General features: G+C 37.2%; 1 protein-coding gene across 1 annotated transcript in view; it reads right to left on the reverse strand.

The window, feature by feature from the left end:
* The window catches only part of DMC1 (DNA meiotic recombinase 1), a 1,571,258-nt gene that overhangs the window by 360,607 nt on the left and 1,197,310 nt on the right, over positions 1 to 13,341 (reverse strand). The window contains exon 10 of the mRNA XM_044067943.1: positions 2,635 to 2,749. Within this exon, the coding sequence (XP_043923878.1) occupies positions 2,635 to 2,749 (115 nt within the window). The remainder of the gene's footprint in view (positions 1 to 2,634; positions 2,750 to 13,341) is intronic.

Consider the following 13,341-nt stretch of genomic DNA (forward strand, 5'->3'; position numbering starts at 1 on the left):
TCAGGAAGTGCAGCCTGAATGGGTCAGTATACTGTGAAATAGAGAACGAGTAGTTCTGAAGTACTATCTTCAATAATATGAATGAATCTAAACTAACAGGCGGACTCTTCATCAACATGATTAGGGCATTTGAAACTGTCAGCCACAGGCTCTTACTCTTCAAACTTAGCAAATTTAACTTTGGGACTCCCACAATAGGAAGGCTAAAAAGCTGTCTACAGGATACATTTTTCCAAGTACATTCTTACTTCTGCCTCGCTACCCAATGTATCCTTAATATGGAAATTCCCCAAGGACCTCACACACTTTAACCTTATCATGTAACCTGCTCTAGAATAAAGTCAAAACCCCATATAGTACAACAAAAATGAAAAAAAAAAAACAGTTTCACAAATTTAAGCAATTGGACCCACTCACATAGATTATTTATTACCACATGTAAATCCAGTATCGTGATTTTTGGTATGTCAAAAATGATTGCAAAAATCTCCACTTATGTAGAACTGACCTAAATGGCAACACTTTATTATCTGTCTCCGAACAAAAGTATCTAGAACTCATCTTAGACACTTCACTTACAATGCCATTAGCAAAATCCTTGCTAACTGAAACTCTGCTACAAAATCTATATGCTAACTCCCACAAGTCACAAAGCTTTAGCAAATAATGTATTAATACTCAAACTCAAATATGGGTTACCTGTAGTAACATTTTACTCTAGTACAAAAGCTCAAAAAACTGAAAACAGCAATTAACAAGATATGCAGATTTGTACTTCTGGCATACCAAGAAACCCTCCATTCCCACCTGTTGGAATGCTGTAAATGTCTATCAGTAAATTAAAGGGCAACCCTTGTATTTTTCTGTCTAATCTTCAGAATTCTCAAACCAGGGCACTGTCTACCACTAAGGTCCAATCTACAAATCAGACAACAGAGTTATTCCCCAAGAGATTCTTAGATATTATTATATTTAGATTTTTATTTAGATATTAGTTATTCCCTAAGAGATTACTTAGATAATGCCATATCCCTAGCTAGACCCAGTTTCAAAATCACTCCTGGAAAGGCACCCTTCTGTAAGTTAGACATAGCAATATGGAGTCATTTGCCATCAGAAACCAGACAAGAAAATGCACAAGACACTTTTAAAAATATACTGAAAAAGAACTTGTTCAAAGAAACGTCGTCTTGCTTCTGCTACAAAGAAAATGGGTAGTCACACTGGCTCTAAGCATCTCAACATCAAACACTAACTTATGAAACAAATTTAAGGTGCAGCCACAATAAGTGTAAATAAATGGTTACCTATCAAAACATCTACTCTTCATAACATCTAAACTCAAAACATCAAGAACATAACATCTAAACTTAAAAACATCTAAAACTCATAACATCAAATCTCAAAACATTGAAAACTACAAAGCAACTATAAATAACAACCCACAGAGTTTTTACTATGTTTATGCAGGGGGCAAGCCCCCCTGCACCCCCATGTGGGGGGCTCCCCCCATAAATTAAATATACCAACTTCAAGGTCGCACTACAGTGGGGGAAAAAGTTAATTTCCTAACCCCACTGTAGTGCGACCTTGGAGTTGGTATATTTAATTTACGGGGGGTGTGGGGGGCGGACCCCCCACTTGGGGGGGTGCAGGGGAGCTTGCCCCCCTGCATAAACATAGCAAACAGTGTATGGGATGTTATTTATAGTTGCTTTGTAGTTTTCAATGTTTTGAGATTCGATGTTATGAGTTTTAGATGTTTTGAAGTTTAGATGTTATGGTCTTGATGTTTTGAGTTTAGATATTATGAAGAGTAGATGTTTTGATAGGTAACCAAATAAACAAATGACAAATATTTTCAAGAGTATGTTTCTCCTCAAACTATGCAAATATCACTGTACATAGTATAAGTAAGTTTTCTGGACCTGATTTCTTTAAATACCATGGATTCAAGTGTCTATCTCCAGTTATTGACACTTAAATAACATCTTATACAAGCCATTATGCACATACTATAACTAAGCTCAAAACTGCAATAATGTCCAGAATGGTTTTCATGTGTCCAGATGTTTGTATTTCTTTCTTTCAAATGCCAACTTGTATATTAAGAGTTTTGGAAAATGTGAATGTCCACATATTTGCTTTTGATTCTATAAGTTGTTTTCAAGTGGCATTTATATATCACCTTGATGTAATCTTTGAATACCTTGATACTTGTTGCGCACTGTTACAATAACTATTGCCCTGTGGGCCCACAGCATAGCTTAAAAGGGTCTGCCAACCAGCCCATCTAATATTCATGTGCCTATACTTTGAACTATGTCACTTCTGCCTGGTGTGTCCATAACTCTGACAGCTAATACTTTTGAGCCTTTGAACACTGTTTATTTAGAAAAAACAATAGCAAACCAGCAAGCTCACATTTTTGCAATGCACATTTTTTTTTTATTTTTAGATTTCTCCTTTTCGCATGGTGACTATGCTGGAATTTTTGCATTTTTCTTTTTTCATTATGATTATGTAGAGATTTGATGACAAAAAAGAGAAGCAATTCAGTGTTATATATTTTAAAGTCCTTAATACTGTGAATAAAATAACATTGACTTACTTTTTCTTACAAAAAGTACCTACCCTCAGAAATTTTCTGAAGTCTAGATAACATCTGAGCAAGCTTCTGTTGCCTCTCAGCCAGTTCACCCCGGCCACTGAAATCCACCCGAAAAAGAGCCATTACAGAATCAATAATCTAAAATAAATTAAACAAGAAATTAGCAAAGAAAATGAAAGTACAGTGGTGTAAGTAAAATGAAAGCTATGTGCTCATCATAAAGATAGATTTGTGTTCTCTGTTTCAGTCCTTCCTCAATGTATGGATCTTGGATCCATCTTCGTACATTTCTAAGCTTTGGATACAGTGCTCAGGTCCTCCATTTACCCACAATTCCAGTGTAAAGACCAAGCTATCTCAGATTGAGTTTGTCCTCCAGAAGCAGAAAATTGGGAATATAAGAGGGTAAAAGCTAAAAAAACATCTGACTTAAGCATTGCCAACTTATAGAGAGAAAATATCAAGAAGCCAAGGCTAGGTCACATACAGTCATCCAGATATTACAATATGGGAAACTATAAAACAAAAGGAAGTGGGATGGTGGGTGGGTAATTGAGAAAGGATGGAAACAAACAACACATATCTATAATTATGATAAGACACAACTTTCATATTTGATGTCTTTTTTTTCCTTCCATTCCTCAATGAATGGGACAGAGTTCTCAACTACTTTATTACTTGAGTTGTCTTATGGAAGGATATTCCAGAGCACAGATGAACCAAAAGAGGCTCTTGATCTGGACTGTATGCCCAATTTGTAAAATGAAAGTGTAGACTTTGGACTAGGTAGATGCAGCACAGATGCCATCAGTTGGTACACTAGAAAAGAAGGGTATAGATGAAGCCAAAGATCTTTTGGAATTGTAGGAAGTGATAGACTTTTCCTGATAGACACAAGATATGCATTGAGATAGCCAACATGAAAGCTTGAAAGTGTGACTTTGGATACTCCTTTTCTCAACTTAGTAGCAGAAAAAGATAAAATAATTCATCATATTTTCTGAAAGATTTTATCCAATCTAAATAAAAATGTAACTGACGGTGAACATCTAGCAGATGCAATTAAAAGTTATATTCTTATCATAACTTGGCATCTGTGTTGTCCATTTTCATTCTTCCTCGCTGATGAGTATTGGATCCAGTCCTCAGATCTGACTCGGCTGCATTTTCAAGACTTGTGTCCTAGTCTCAAACTCATCACTCTACCCATAATGGTCTACATCACCCTTTAGATTGAGTTTATTGCCTCCCTGCCCATTGGATTATAATGAGAGAACATACATGAAAAAGACTGAGGCTCAAACCTGGAACATGTTTGCTCCAAAAATCATCCAAAGGCCATTCTAGGAGTGACAAGGCCGGGGGATGGTTGGGAGGGAAGGTGAGGAAGAATAAAAATGAACACAGATGCCAAGTTATGGTAGAACATTACTTTTAAATTTAATGCTGTCCTTTTCATTCTTCCTCACTGATGGGTCAGAGTCCCCAACTGCGTAATTCTTGGGAGGCCCTTAAAGAATGATATGCCAGAACACTGTCAAGCCAAAGGAAGCCCTGCTTCTGGAGACAATGTCCAATTTGTAATGTGTAACAAAAGTGTGACTCTTTGACCAAGTGGCTGCAGCACAGATATCATCAATTGGCAGCCTAGAGGAAAAGGCAGATGAAGTAGCCATAGATCTGGTGGAATGAGCAGTAGGAGGATGAGGCAGTTCCAAAACTTTTTGAGAATAACTCAGTGAAATACAGTCAGTAGTCCATTTGGCCAGAGTAATTTTGGAAACTGTTTGACCCAAACGGTTAGGGAAAAAGATGCAAACAGCTGATCAGACTTTCTGTACTGCTTTGTTCTGCAAAGATAAAAACATAGCTGCCTGTGAACGCCAAGAAGATGCAGCATATAGTCACCCTTATTGGTAAAGTTCAGAAAGAAAACTGGTAATTGAATGGATTGGCAATTCTTAGACTCCGTGGCCACTTTATGCATAAAGGAACGGTTGGTTCATAGAGACACCCTATCTTTATGGAAAATAATGTAAGGAGGCCTAGTTAATAATGCCTGAAGATCAGAAATTCTTTTTGCTGAAGTGATAGCTACCAATAGAATTGTTTTCCAAGACAGAAACTTCATATTGCAATTGTTAGCTGTTTCAAAGGGTTTCTGAGTCAACCCTTGGAGTGCCACAGTGAGGTCTCAAGGAGGAGAGGGGATCCTTGATTGGAGGCATAAGTAGAAAAATTCCTTTCATGAAAGCTTTACATAATCTGGAAGTTGACAGAGAAGGAAATTTGTTGCCAGCATGGAAGTTGGAAATGGCTGCTAATTTAAGTTTGATAGTAGAAAAACTAGCTCTTTCCTTAGAAAGGGTACAAAGAAATAGAAGGATGGTCAAAGTGGGGGCTGAGAAACGAGCACCATTTCTTGTGAAGCCCACATAGCGAATCTTTTCCATTTGCTTTTATAGACTTTCTTTGTTGAGGTCTTCTGGGGGTCAAAATAATGTTACAAACAGGGGAACCTAGCCTGGACTGTCTTACTATCACTGGAATTGGAAAAACCATGCGGTCAGTTTGACAGCATGGATGATACAGGAGATACTGAGTGGACTCCAGTATCCATGGGGGATATTTCAGGTGAGACCAGAGGAAGAGGAACTATACCTGTTGAGACCAGAAGGGAGGAATGCTGATAACTGAGCTCTTCAGCCTGCTTGCTTTCTGTACAAACTTCTGGATCAGCGGAAGAGGGGGTAGGTATGGAAGAGACCCGGGGGCCAATAGTGAATCAGAACCTCCCTTGGTGACTTCCCCAGAGGGGGAATCAGAGAAAAATACTTGCTGTACTTGTTGTTGATGGGAGAGGCAAACAGGTCACAGCAAGGCTAGACCCAATGACTTAAAAATCATGTTCACTACAGTTTGATTGAGGGACCACTTATGAGGAGTCAGAATGGACCTGCTGAGTCTGTCTGCCAGCACTTTGGTTTTATCTGGTATGTGCATTCCAACTAGAAAATGGTCTGATGAGATTGCCCATTCTCACACCCTCAATGCCTCTCTGCACAATGGGTATAAATGGGTTCCTCCTTGTTTGTTGATGCACCAGACTACTGACATGTTGTCTGTATGGACTGTAATAGTCCCCAGAGGGAGAACATCCTGAAAAGCTTGCAACATTAGAAGGACTGCTCAACTCTTGGACATTGATATGCAGCTTGGTCTCCATGGGGGACCACATGTCTTGGACCATCTTTCCCTTGAAATGCCCCCCGCCCCAGTTGGAAAGTATCCATGGTCACCATGGCTATAGAGGGGACACAGAACAGCCTGCCCCAATAAACAGGTTGTCTGACTATATCCACCATCAAATATGATGTTTGCAAGTTGGAGTGAGTTTGATGGGAACAGACAGAGACTGGTAAAGAATCAACCACTGAAACACCAAGATTCATTGGAGAATTTGCATGAAGAATCTTGCCAGAGGAACTAGAATAATGGCAGCTGACAATGATTCCAGAGCTTTTAACACCAGTCTTGCTGGAGGGGACGGGTAAGACACTAAGTCCCATACCTGATTTGCGAATGACGTAAAGCAGTGAATAGGTAACGAAGCCACTTGATTTGTAGTGGTCAGTTGAGTTCCATTGAATTCTAGATTTTGTACAAGAGTTAGGTTTGATTTGACCAGATTTACCATGATGCCTAGGGAGTTGGAGATCTTAAGTAAGTAATCCCTGGCTTGTAGAAGTTGATGCGTTGTTGGGGCAGTGAGGAGTCAATCGTCTAGATAGGGAAACACCTGGAATTCTTTGAGCCTCAGGTGAGCTGCCACGACTGCCATGCATTTGGTGAACACCCGAGGGACTCTGGTGAGCCCAAAGAGCAGTGCTCTGAATTGGTATTGATTGGCTCCCAGCCAAAAGCACAGGTGTCTTCTGCAGTCTCTATCTATTTTGATGTGGTAGTATGCATCCTGAAGATCGGTCTATATTATAAGCTCGACCGCTTAGCTTGTCGAACGCCGAAATGTCGACAACTAAATGGTGAAAGCTTAAAATCATGAACGGCCACTTACACAAATGTTTTCATCGGGAAATAATTTTTTGGCTGTTATCGGGAATTTGCCCTTTCCCCAATGTAGAGCAATCTCAGAGTTGGTATATTTAGGGGTGTGGGGGGCACTGCCCCCATATCGGGGGGTGAGGGGGCAAAGGCCCCACTCTGTTAGGGTTTGGAAGTTTATTTTAATTTGCGATGGCCAAGTGAATATTTTCCCGATGAAGAAATTCGCCTAAGTGGCTGTTCGAGATTTTAAGCTTTCGCCGTTTAGCTGTCGACGTTTCGGTGTTCAACAAGCTAAGCGGTTGAGATTCTAATATAGACCCCTGAAGATCTATAGAGCATATCCAATCGTTCTTGCATAGAAGGGACAGAATGGACTGAACCCTAACCATTCGGAACTTTGACATCTTGACATACTGGCTCAGATCGCTTAGATCCAGAATCAATCTTAGGTCCTCTGTTTTCTTTGGCACCAAAAAGAAGCGGCAGTAAGTTCTAAATCCTATTTGTTCAGTTGGGACCTCTTGGATGACTCATTTTTATAGCAGCTTTTGGACTTCTTGAGCATCGAACTCCCTCTGACTGGTGGAATGTCAGGGAGTTTCCTCCTGGGTCCCAGAAATGGAACGGAAATGGGAATGTAGTAATCTCTGGACTTAGCACCCAAGTGTTGCTTGTAAGATTTGTTCATGCATTTGGGTGCAGGGAAAGATGACCCCCGACTGCCTCCAGAGATGGACAGTTGGGCAGCACTTCAGGAGTGTTGATAGAGCCTATCACACAAAGAGTCTCTGAAGCCCTGGTTCTGCGGTCCCCCTCTATCTCTGGAGCAGCATCTACCGCTGAAACCTCCTCCTCTGCTTCTGGAGGAAGTATATCCGTGCAGGTCCTGAAAAGGTCCTGAGACTTCTGAAGCCAAGTTTTCTTCCCTCCTCACTGGTTTCTAGAAAAGGTCCTATGATGGGTAGAAGACTTGATCCCCACTGCAGATAGGGTCTTTCCTTCCTGCTCGCTGTGGGTAAGCGTGTCTTTCACCGATGGTTCAAACAAAGAAGAGACATCAAAGGGGGCATTAACAAAAGATGCTTTAAAGGGTTCCACAAAGTCACATAGCCTCATCCAGGTATGTCTCCTTAAGGCTATAGCGAATGAAACGTCACTATGAATCAAACAGCAAAAATTCCAAGAAGAACGTTCCAAAAGCCCAGCGAAGCTATAATACACCTCTTTATTTTCCATCTCAGCAATGAGAAACAATCCAAACCACACAAATAAAAACACATCCAAAAGGAGGATTAAGCGCTTTCATCCACTGTATCGTGGACTTCCTCAGAATCAAATATACTAATTGAATGATTAATTTTATAGCCTTTTTGGTGCCAACTTGTTATTAAATTTAAAGATATATTCTTCGTACTTTTTCAAAACAAGTTACTTTGCTATAACATTTCATAATTCCAGCATTACATAAGTGTGCAGTGAAACCCAATCCAGGATTACCTATATTAAAATAAATATTTTAAAATAAATATTTTAAAAATGCCTTTGAATAATGTTCTATCAACCTTATAATGAATATAAAATTTAAAACTTTGAAATACAATAAGACATAATATAATATGTTTAAACCAGGCGCATAAAATTCCATTATTTTTATATATTACCATGTGTATGGGCTGAAAGCAAAAGTGCAAATGTATAAAATCATGTGTATAAATATGTAAATATATATATAGTATGATATAATAAAATATTATCTATATAAAAATAATAATGTATAATATTAAATGAATATATAAATGCATTAATGTATAAGAACATTCATTAATATAATACCATTTAACCTATTCTGTGTAAAATCGAGTAACAATATATATTATCTATTAAAATATTAAATAATAAAAATATGTAAAATGTAAAGACATGAAAAAATGTATAACGTAAGTAGAGATATATTGTAATATATGAAAATTATATAAAATGTATTAAATAATTTGTATTAAATAATTCATAAAATAGAGTATGATGTAGTTTACGGCAGAGTTTGAAAAACATATCACTCATGTCCCATTTTATGTGGAACATTCAATATCATAATAAAACATAATAAAACGTAATGGAACATGAACAAGTGTGAGAAGACTTTAAGCTAAAAATGGTCTTAACGATATATGTTCATTTAATCCTGGTTTTGTGGAAGCGTCAGTGAGTATTTGCCATTTTGCCTCTCTAACTGCTATATTAGCCTTAGGATTACCTACTCTAATATTAAAATTCACTCGTTCTAAAATTGCAAACTTGAAAAAATGACTATTGTCTGTCTCTTGTATATGTCGACTTAAAGCATTGCTGCTATTATTCTTTTTAACTGCGTATAAATGTTCATAAATTCTCCTTCTAAATTTTCGCTCAGTTTTACCAATATAATAACAGCTGTACTGTTGACATTTAGCTAAGTAAACAATATTTGTAGTATTGCAACTGCCGCTTACAAAAGTTACTTTAGCCCTGTTTATATTATCCAGGACCATATTTACATCTTCATTAATGACTTTACAATACTGGCAGCTTCCACATTTTCTAGTTCCTCGGTTGTTCAAATTGTCCCTAAACTGACCTGTATTCCTTTCAAATAGGGACTTCAAATTCATTCCCATTTTATATACAAAAATAGGTGTCTCACCCAACGCTTCCCTAAATTCAGTGTCGTTAAAAGATAGATTCCAGCATTTCTTTATCATCTCTTTAATATAATTTACCTGTGGGGTATAATATATTATACATGCCCTATTATATCCATTATCTTCATTCTGTATTGTTGTTTTATTAAGGCATGGACGGCCCAAAACGGGGAAATATTTAATCCCCCACTGTTCAATTACATACGTTTTGACTTCTTTTATTAAATGTTCAGGGTACCCCCTATCTATAAATAATTTACTAATGTAGTCCATTTCCTCTATCATTTCATTTTCCTTAGAAGTCATTTGTGCAGCTCGAATGCATTGCCCCTTGAAGATACTCTTTTTCATCTTCAAGGGGTGAAAGCTCGTATATTCTAAATAATTGTTTGAGAATGTGTTTTTTCTATAAATACGAGAAGAGAAGCCATCATGAGTACTAGACACAAAGGTGTCTAGATATGGAATTCCTATTCTACTATAATTGTAAGTGAATTTCAGGAAGGAACTTGTTTTATTCAAATATTCTACAAATTCTTCCAAGATCTTTTCATGTCCTTCCCATAAAATAAATATATAGTTTAAGAATCTTGTATATAATTTGATATATTTATAATATTGACTTTTAAATACTTTTTCTTTTTCCCAATCCAAAAGGACTAGGTTAGCGAATATCGGGGCGCAAGCTGCCCCCATGGCTACTCCTCTAATTTGCCTATAATATTCTCCCTCGTAATAAATGTAGTTGTGGTCCAATATAATACTCATTACTTCCAATATCACCTTACTTTTCTCCCAATCAAGAGTGGAATACTCATAAATGCTGTTACTAAAACTTTCCATTCCCTGTTCCTTAGGGATACAAGAAAATAAATCTATTATGTCTATAGTCACGTAAATCAACTCCTTTTTCCAAATATCCTTTGTTAATAAGCCCAAAAACGTCCAGGAGTCTTTTATTATATGGGGGACCCTTGTGTATATGTGTTTTAACCATTTATCAATAACCTGCCCCACAGGGAATGTCTTGGAGCGACTACCTGATATGATAGGTCTGAAGGGTGGGTCAAGTATATTTTTATGTATTTTAGGCACTCCAACTATAGTTGCTATGACGGGGTAATCCACTTTCATAAAATTGTACAAGTCAATGTTAATTCTTTCATCAATTAGCATATCTTCTAAATACATGTTAATTAGTCTGTATCCTATGTTGATCTGATTTACTGAGATGTTATCATAATTGCCTGAATCAACTAATATGTCAAACATTTTACTAACGTATACATTATTGTCAAATAATACAATGCCTCCACCCTTGTCTGGCTTCATAATCCTTACTGTCCTGTCATTCATGAGTTGTTTTAGTAATAATACCTCTTCTTCTTTTAAATTGTTGTAATTTCCAACTCCCCTTGTTTTATTTTTTAACATATATAAATCTCTTAAAATTAATTTTTCAAAAAGCGAGACTTGTGGGTGTGAAGGTGGCATAAAAGTACTTTTTTTCTTTAGTTCACTGCTTTCTTTCTCTCTAACACCGTCTTTAAAATATATTGCTAAATTTAATTTTCTAGTATATTTTTTAATATCAATTATACTGTCAACAACCTTAAAATTCATATTAGGTACATATTTCAAACCTTTTGAGAAAAGGGAAAAAAATTATTTTCCGATTGTTAAATCAGTATAATTAAATATATTCAATCCATTGTTTTGATGCACAATAGGTTTAACCTGCGTTTCCCCCTCATAAATTAATTGATACTCTTCACTTGCCTTATAATTTGTACTTAATGCCATACCCTTCTCTACCATCGTCGTTGTCTCCAATTCTGATTGTTCCAATGATTCTGTCCTCCACTTCGCCCATTTCCTCTCCATTTCCAATTTCTCTGTGGAAATTTTTCCATATCTTGATCGTTGCCCCCCCTGAAAATCCTGATTTGCATAATTAGTATAAGATTCCCTATGAATGTTATTATTACTATTGTAGTTCCTATTATAAGATTTTGTTTCAAATTTGTGACTTTTTTGTTGATTAACTAAATTCCACTCGTAAACCTTTCCTTCCTTATATTCTCTCATGTCCCTCTCTATTTTTTTGCCTTTTCTTTCCACAATACTATTAGATTTCTTATCCGCTTTCAAAAACTGTTTATGATATAGATTCTCCCATTGATCAAATACTAAATCTTCAATTACATTTTTATTCAGTGACTCTGCCATTTCAATATATTTGCATAGCTTCTCATCATTCTTTTTCACTAGTAATTTCATATAATCGATACCAAAATGATTTAACAAATTCTCAAATTCTTTACAATTACTATCATTTAATTCAATGCCCATTGGTTTCTTAAAAAATCTTAGTCCTTTAGGGACAATGTTCATAGTTATACATTTATTCAAATAGGCATTATCTATTTTGATGCCTCTTATAATACCTATATATTTACCCAAAACATATATATTTTGCTTTAATGTTCCTTGATTGTATTCAACGCCCATTTTACCTGTAGATTCACTGCTCTTGGCATTTTCGAAACATATATCTACAGCCAAAATATCATCCAGTTGTCCTCTTGTACCATTATTACAATTGTTATTACCAATGTCTTTAATCCCTGATATATTAGCTCTAGGACTAGAGCTTTGTTGTATTGTTTTAGTAGTAATGTTCATACTACTAGTAATGGCAGAAGAAAAAGTTTTACCTGCCATCACTCGCTTCGGCTTTGTACCAGTGCGTTTGGATTCGTCATCGAAATTATACAAGGAAAAGTCACATGTAAAATCCCTTTACGTTAACTTGCTGTTGTCCTGCGTCTTATTGCGCAAATCTATACCTTTGCTCTGTTGTTTGTTAGAACAAACCGAACGCTAAGCATTCGGGATTTCAAAGTCAGCATTTCTTGAGCTAGAGAGTTCCCCTAACCCTTGTGTATAACTTAAGCCAGTCCGTTTTAGCTCCAGCTGGGACATAAGCTCAAGCAAACGTGTAACTTCCCCTTTCAATGATGATACCTCCGTTCGCAACTCACTGATTTCGTCACTGCTGTCGGGTGTACGCTTCCTGGTGGTAGGTTCCCCTTGGATAACCATAACAACGAACCAAAGGCGAATGAAAAGTCACTACGAATCAAACAGCACAAATTCCAAGAACGATCCAAAAGCTCAGCGAAGCTATAATACACCTCTTTATTTTCCAACTCAGCAATGAGAAACAATCCAAACCACACAAATAAAAACACATCCAAAAGGAGGATTAAGCGCTTTCATCCACTGTATCGTGGACTTCCTCAGAATCAAATATACTAATTGAATGATTAATTTTATAGCCTTTTTGGCGCCAACTTGTTATTAAATTTAAAGATATATTCTTCATACTTTTCCAAAACAAGTTACTTTGCTAATGAAGAAAATAAAGAGGTGTATTATAGCTTCGCTGGGCTTTTGGATCGTTCTTCTTGGAATTTTTCCTTAAGGCTATGCTTGAACCTGCTGATTGTGAGGTACCCTCCCCTATACGGGAGATCAACCACATGGAAGAATTAACAATAGATCAGAAAGTAGCCAGTTGTGGTGAAACATTTTTCAGGTCCTCCACCGACATGGTCTCAGTAAGAGAGATTGAGAGCTCCTTGATCAAATCTCTTTGAAAGCAAGTAAATTATTCCAAATAATTTAATGATCGGTCTGTCGCTCTGGACTCCTTGTTCTTTGGATGGACAAAGGAGCTCTGCTCGGCTAGCTTCTTTTAGTGCCTGCTGCCACAACAATGGCATCAACTGGGACACCCTTGCTCCAGTGTGTTCTGTCTGCTTGGGGAACTAAATATTTATTAGGATGCTTGGGGATGTGCTCGACAGTGTCCGCTTCCTTCCAAACCCGACAGAAAACTAGGTCAATAGGTTTGTCCACCAGGAGCTCACCCAGAACGTAGATGAGCCCACCCAGAAAGCTTCCAAGAACACCAACTCTTCA

The sequence above is a fragment of the Protopterus annectens genome, chromosome 1.part0, assembly GCF_019279795.1.
Source record: "Protopterus annectens isolate FY-2018-M chromosome 1.part0, PAN1.0, whole genome shotgun sequence".
Lineage (NCBI taxonomy): Eukaryota > Metazoa > Chordata > Ceratodontiformes > Protopteridae > Protopterus > Protopterus annectens.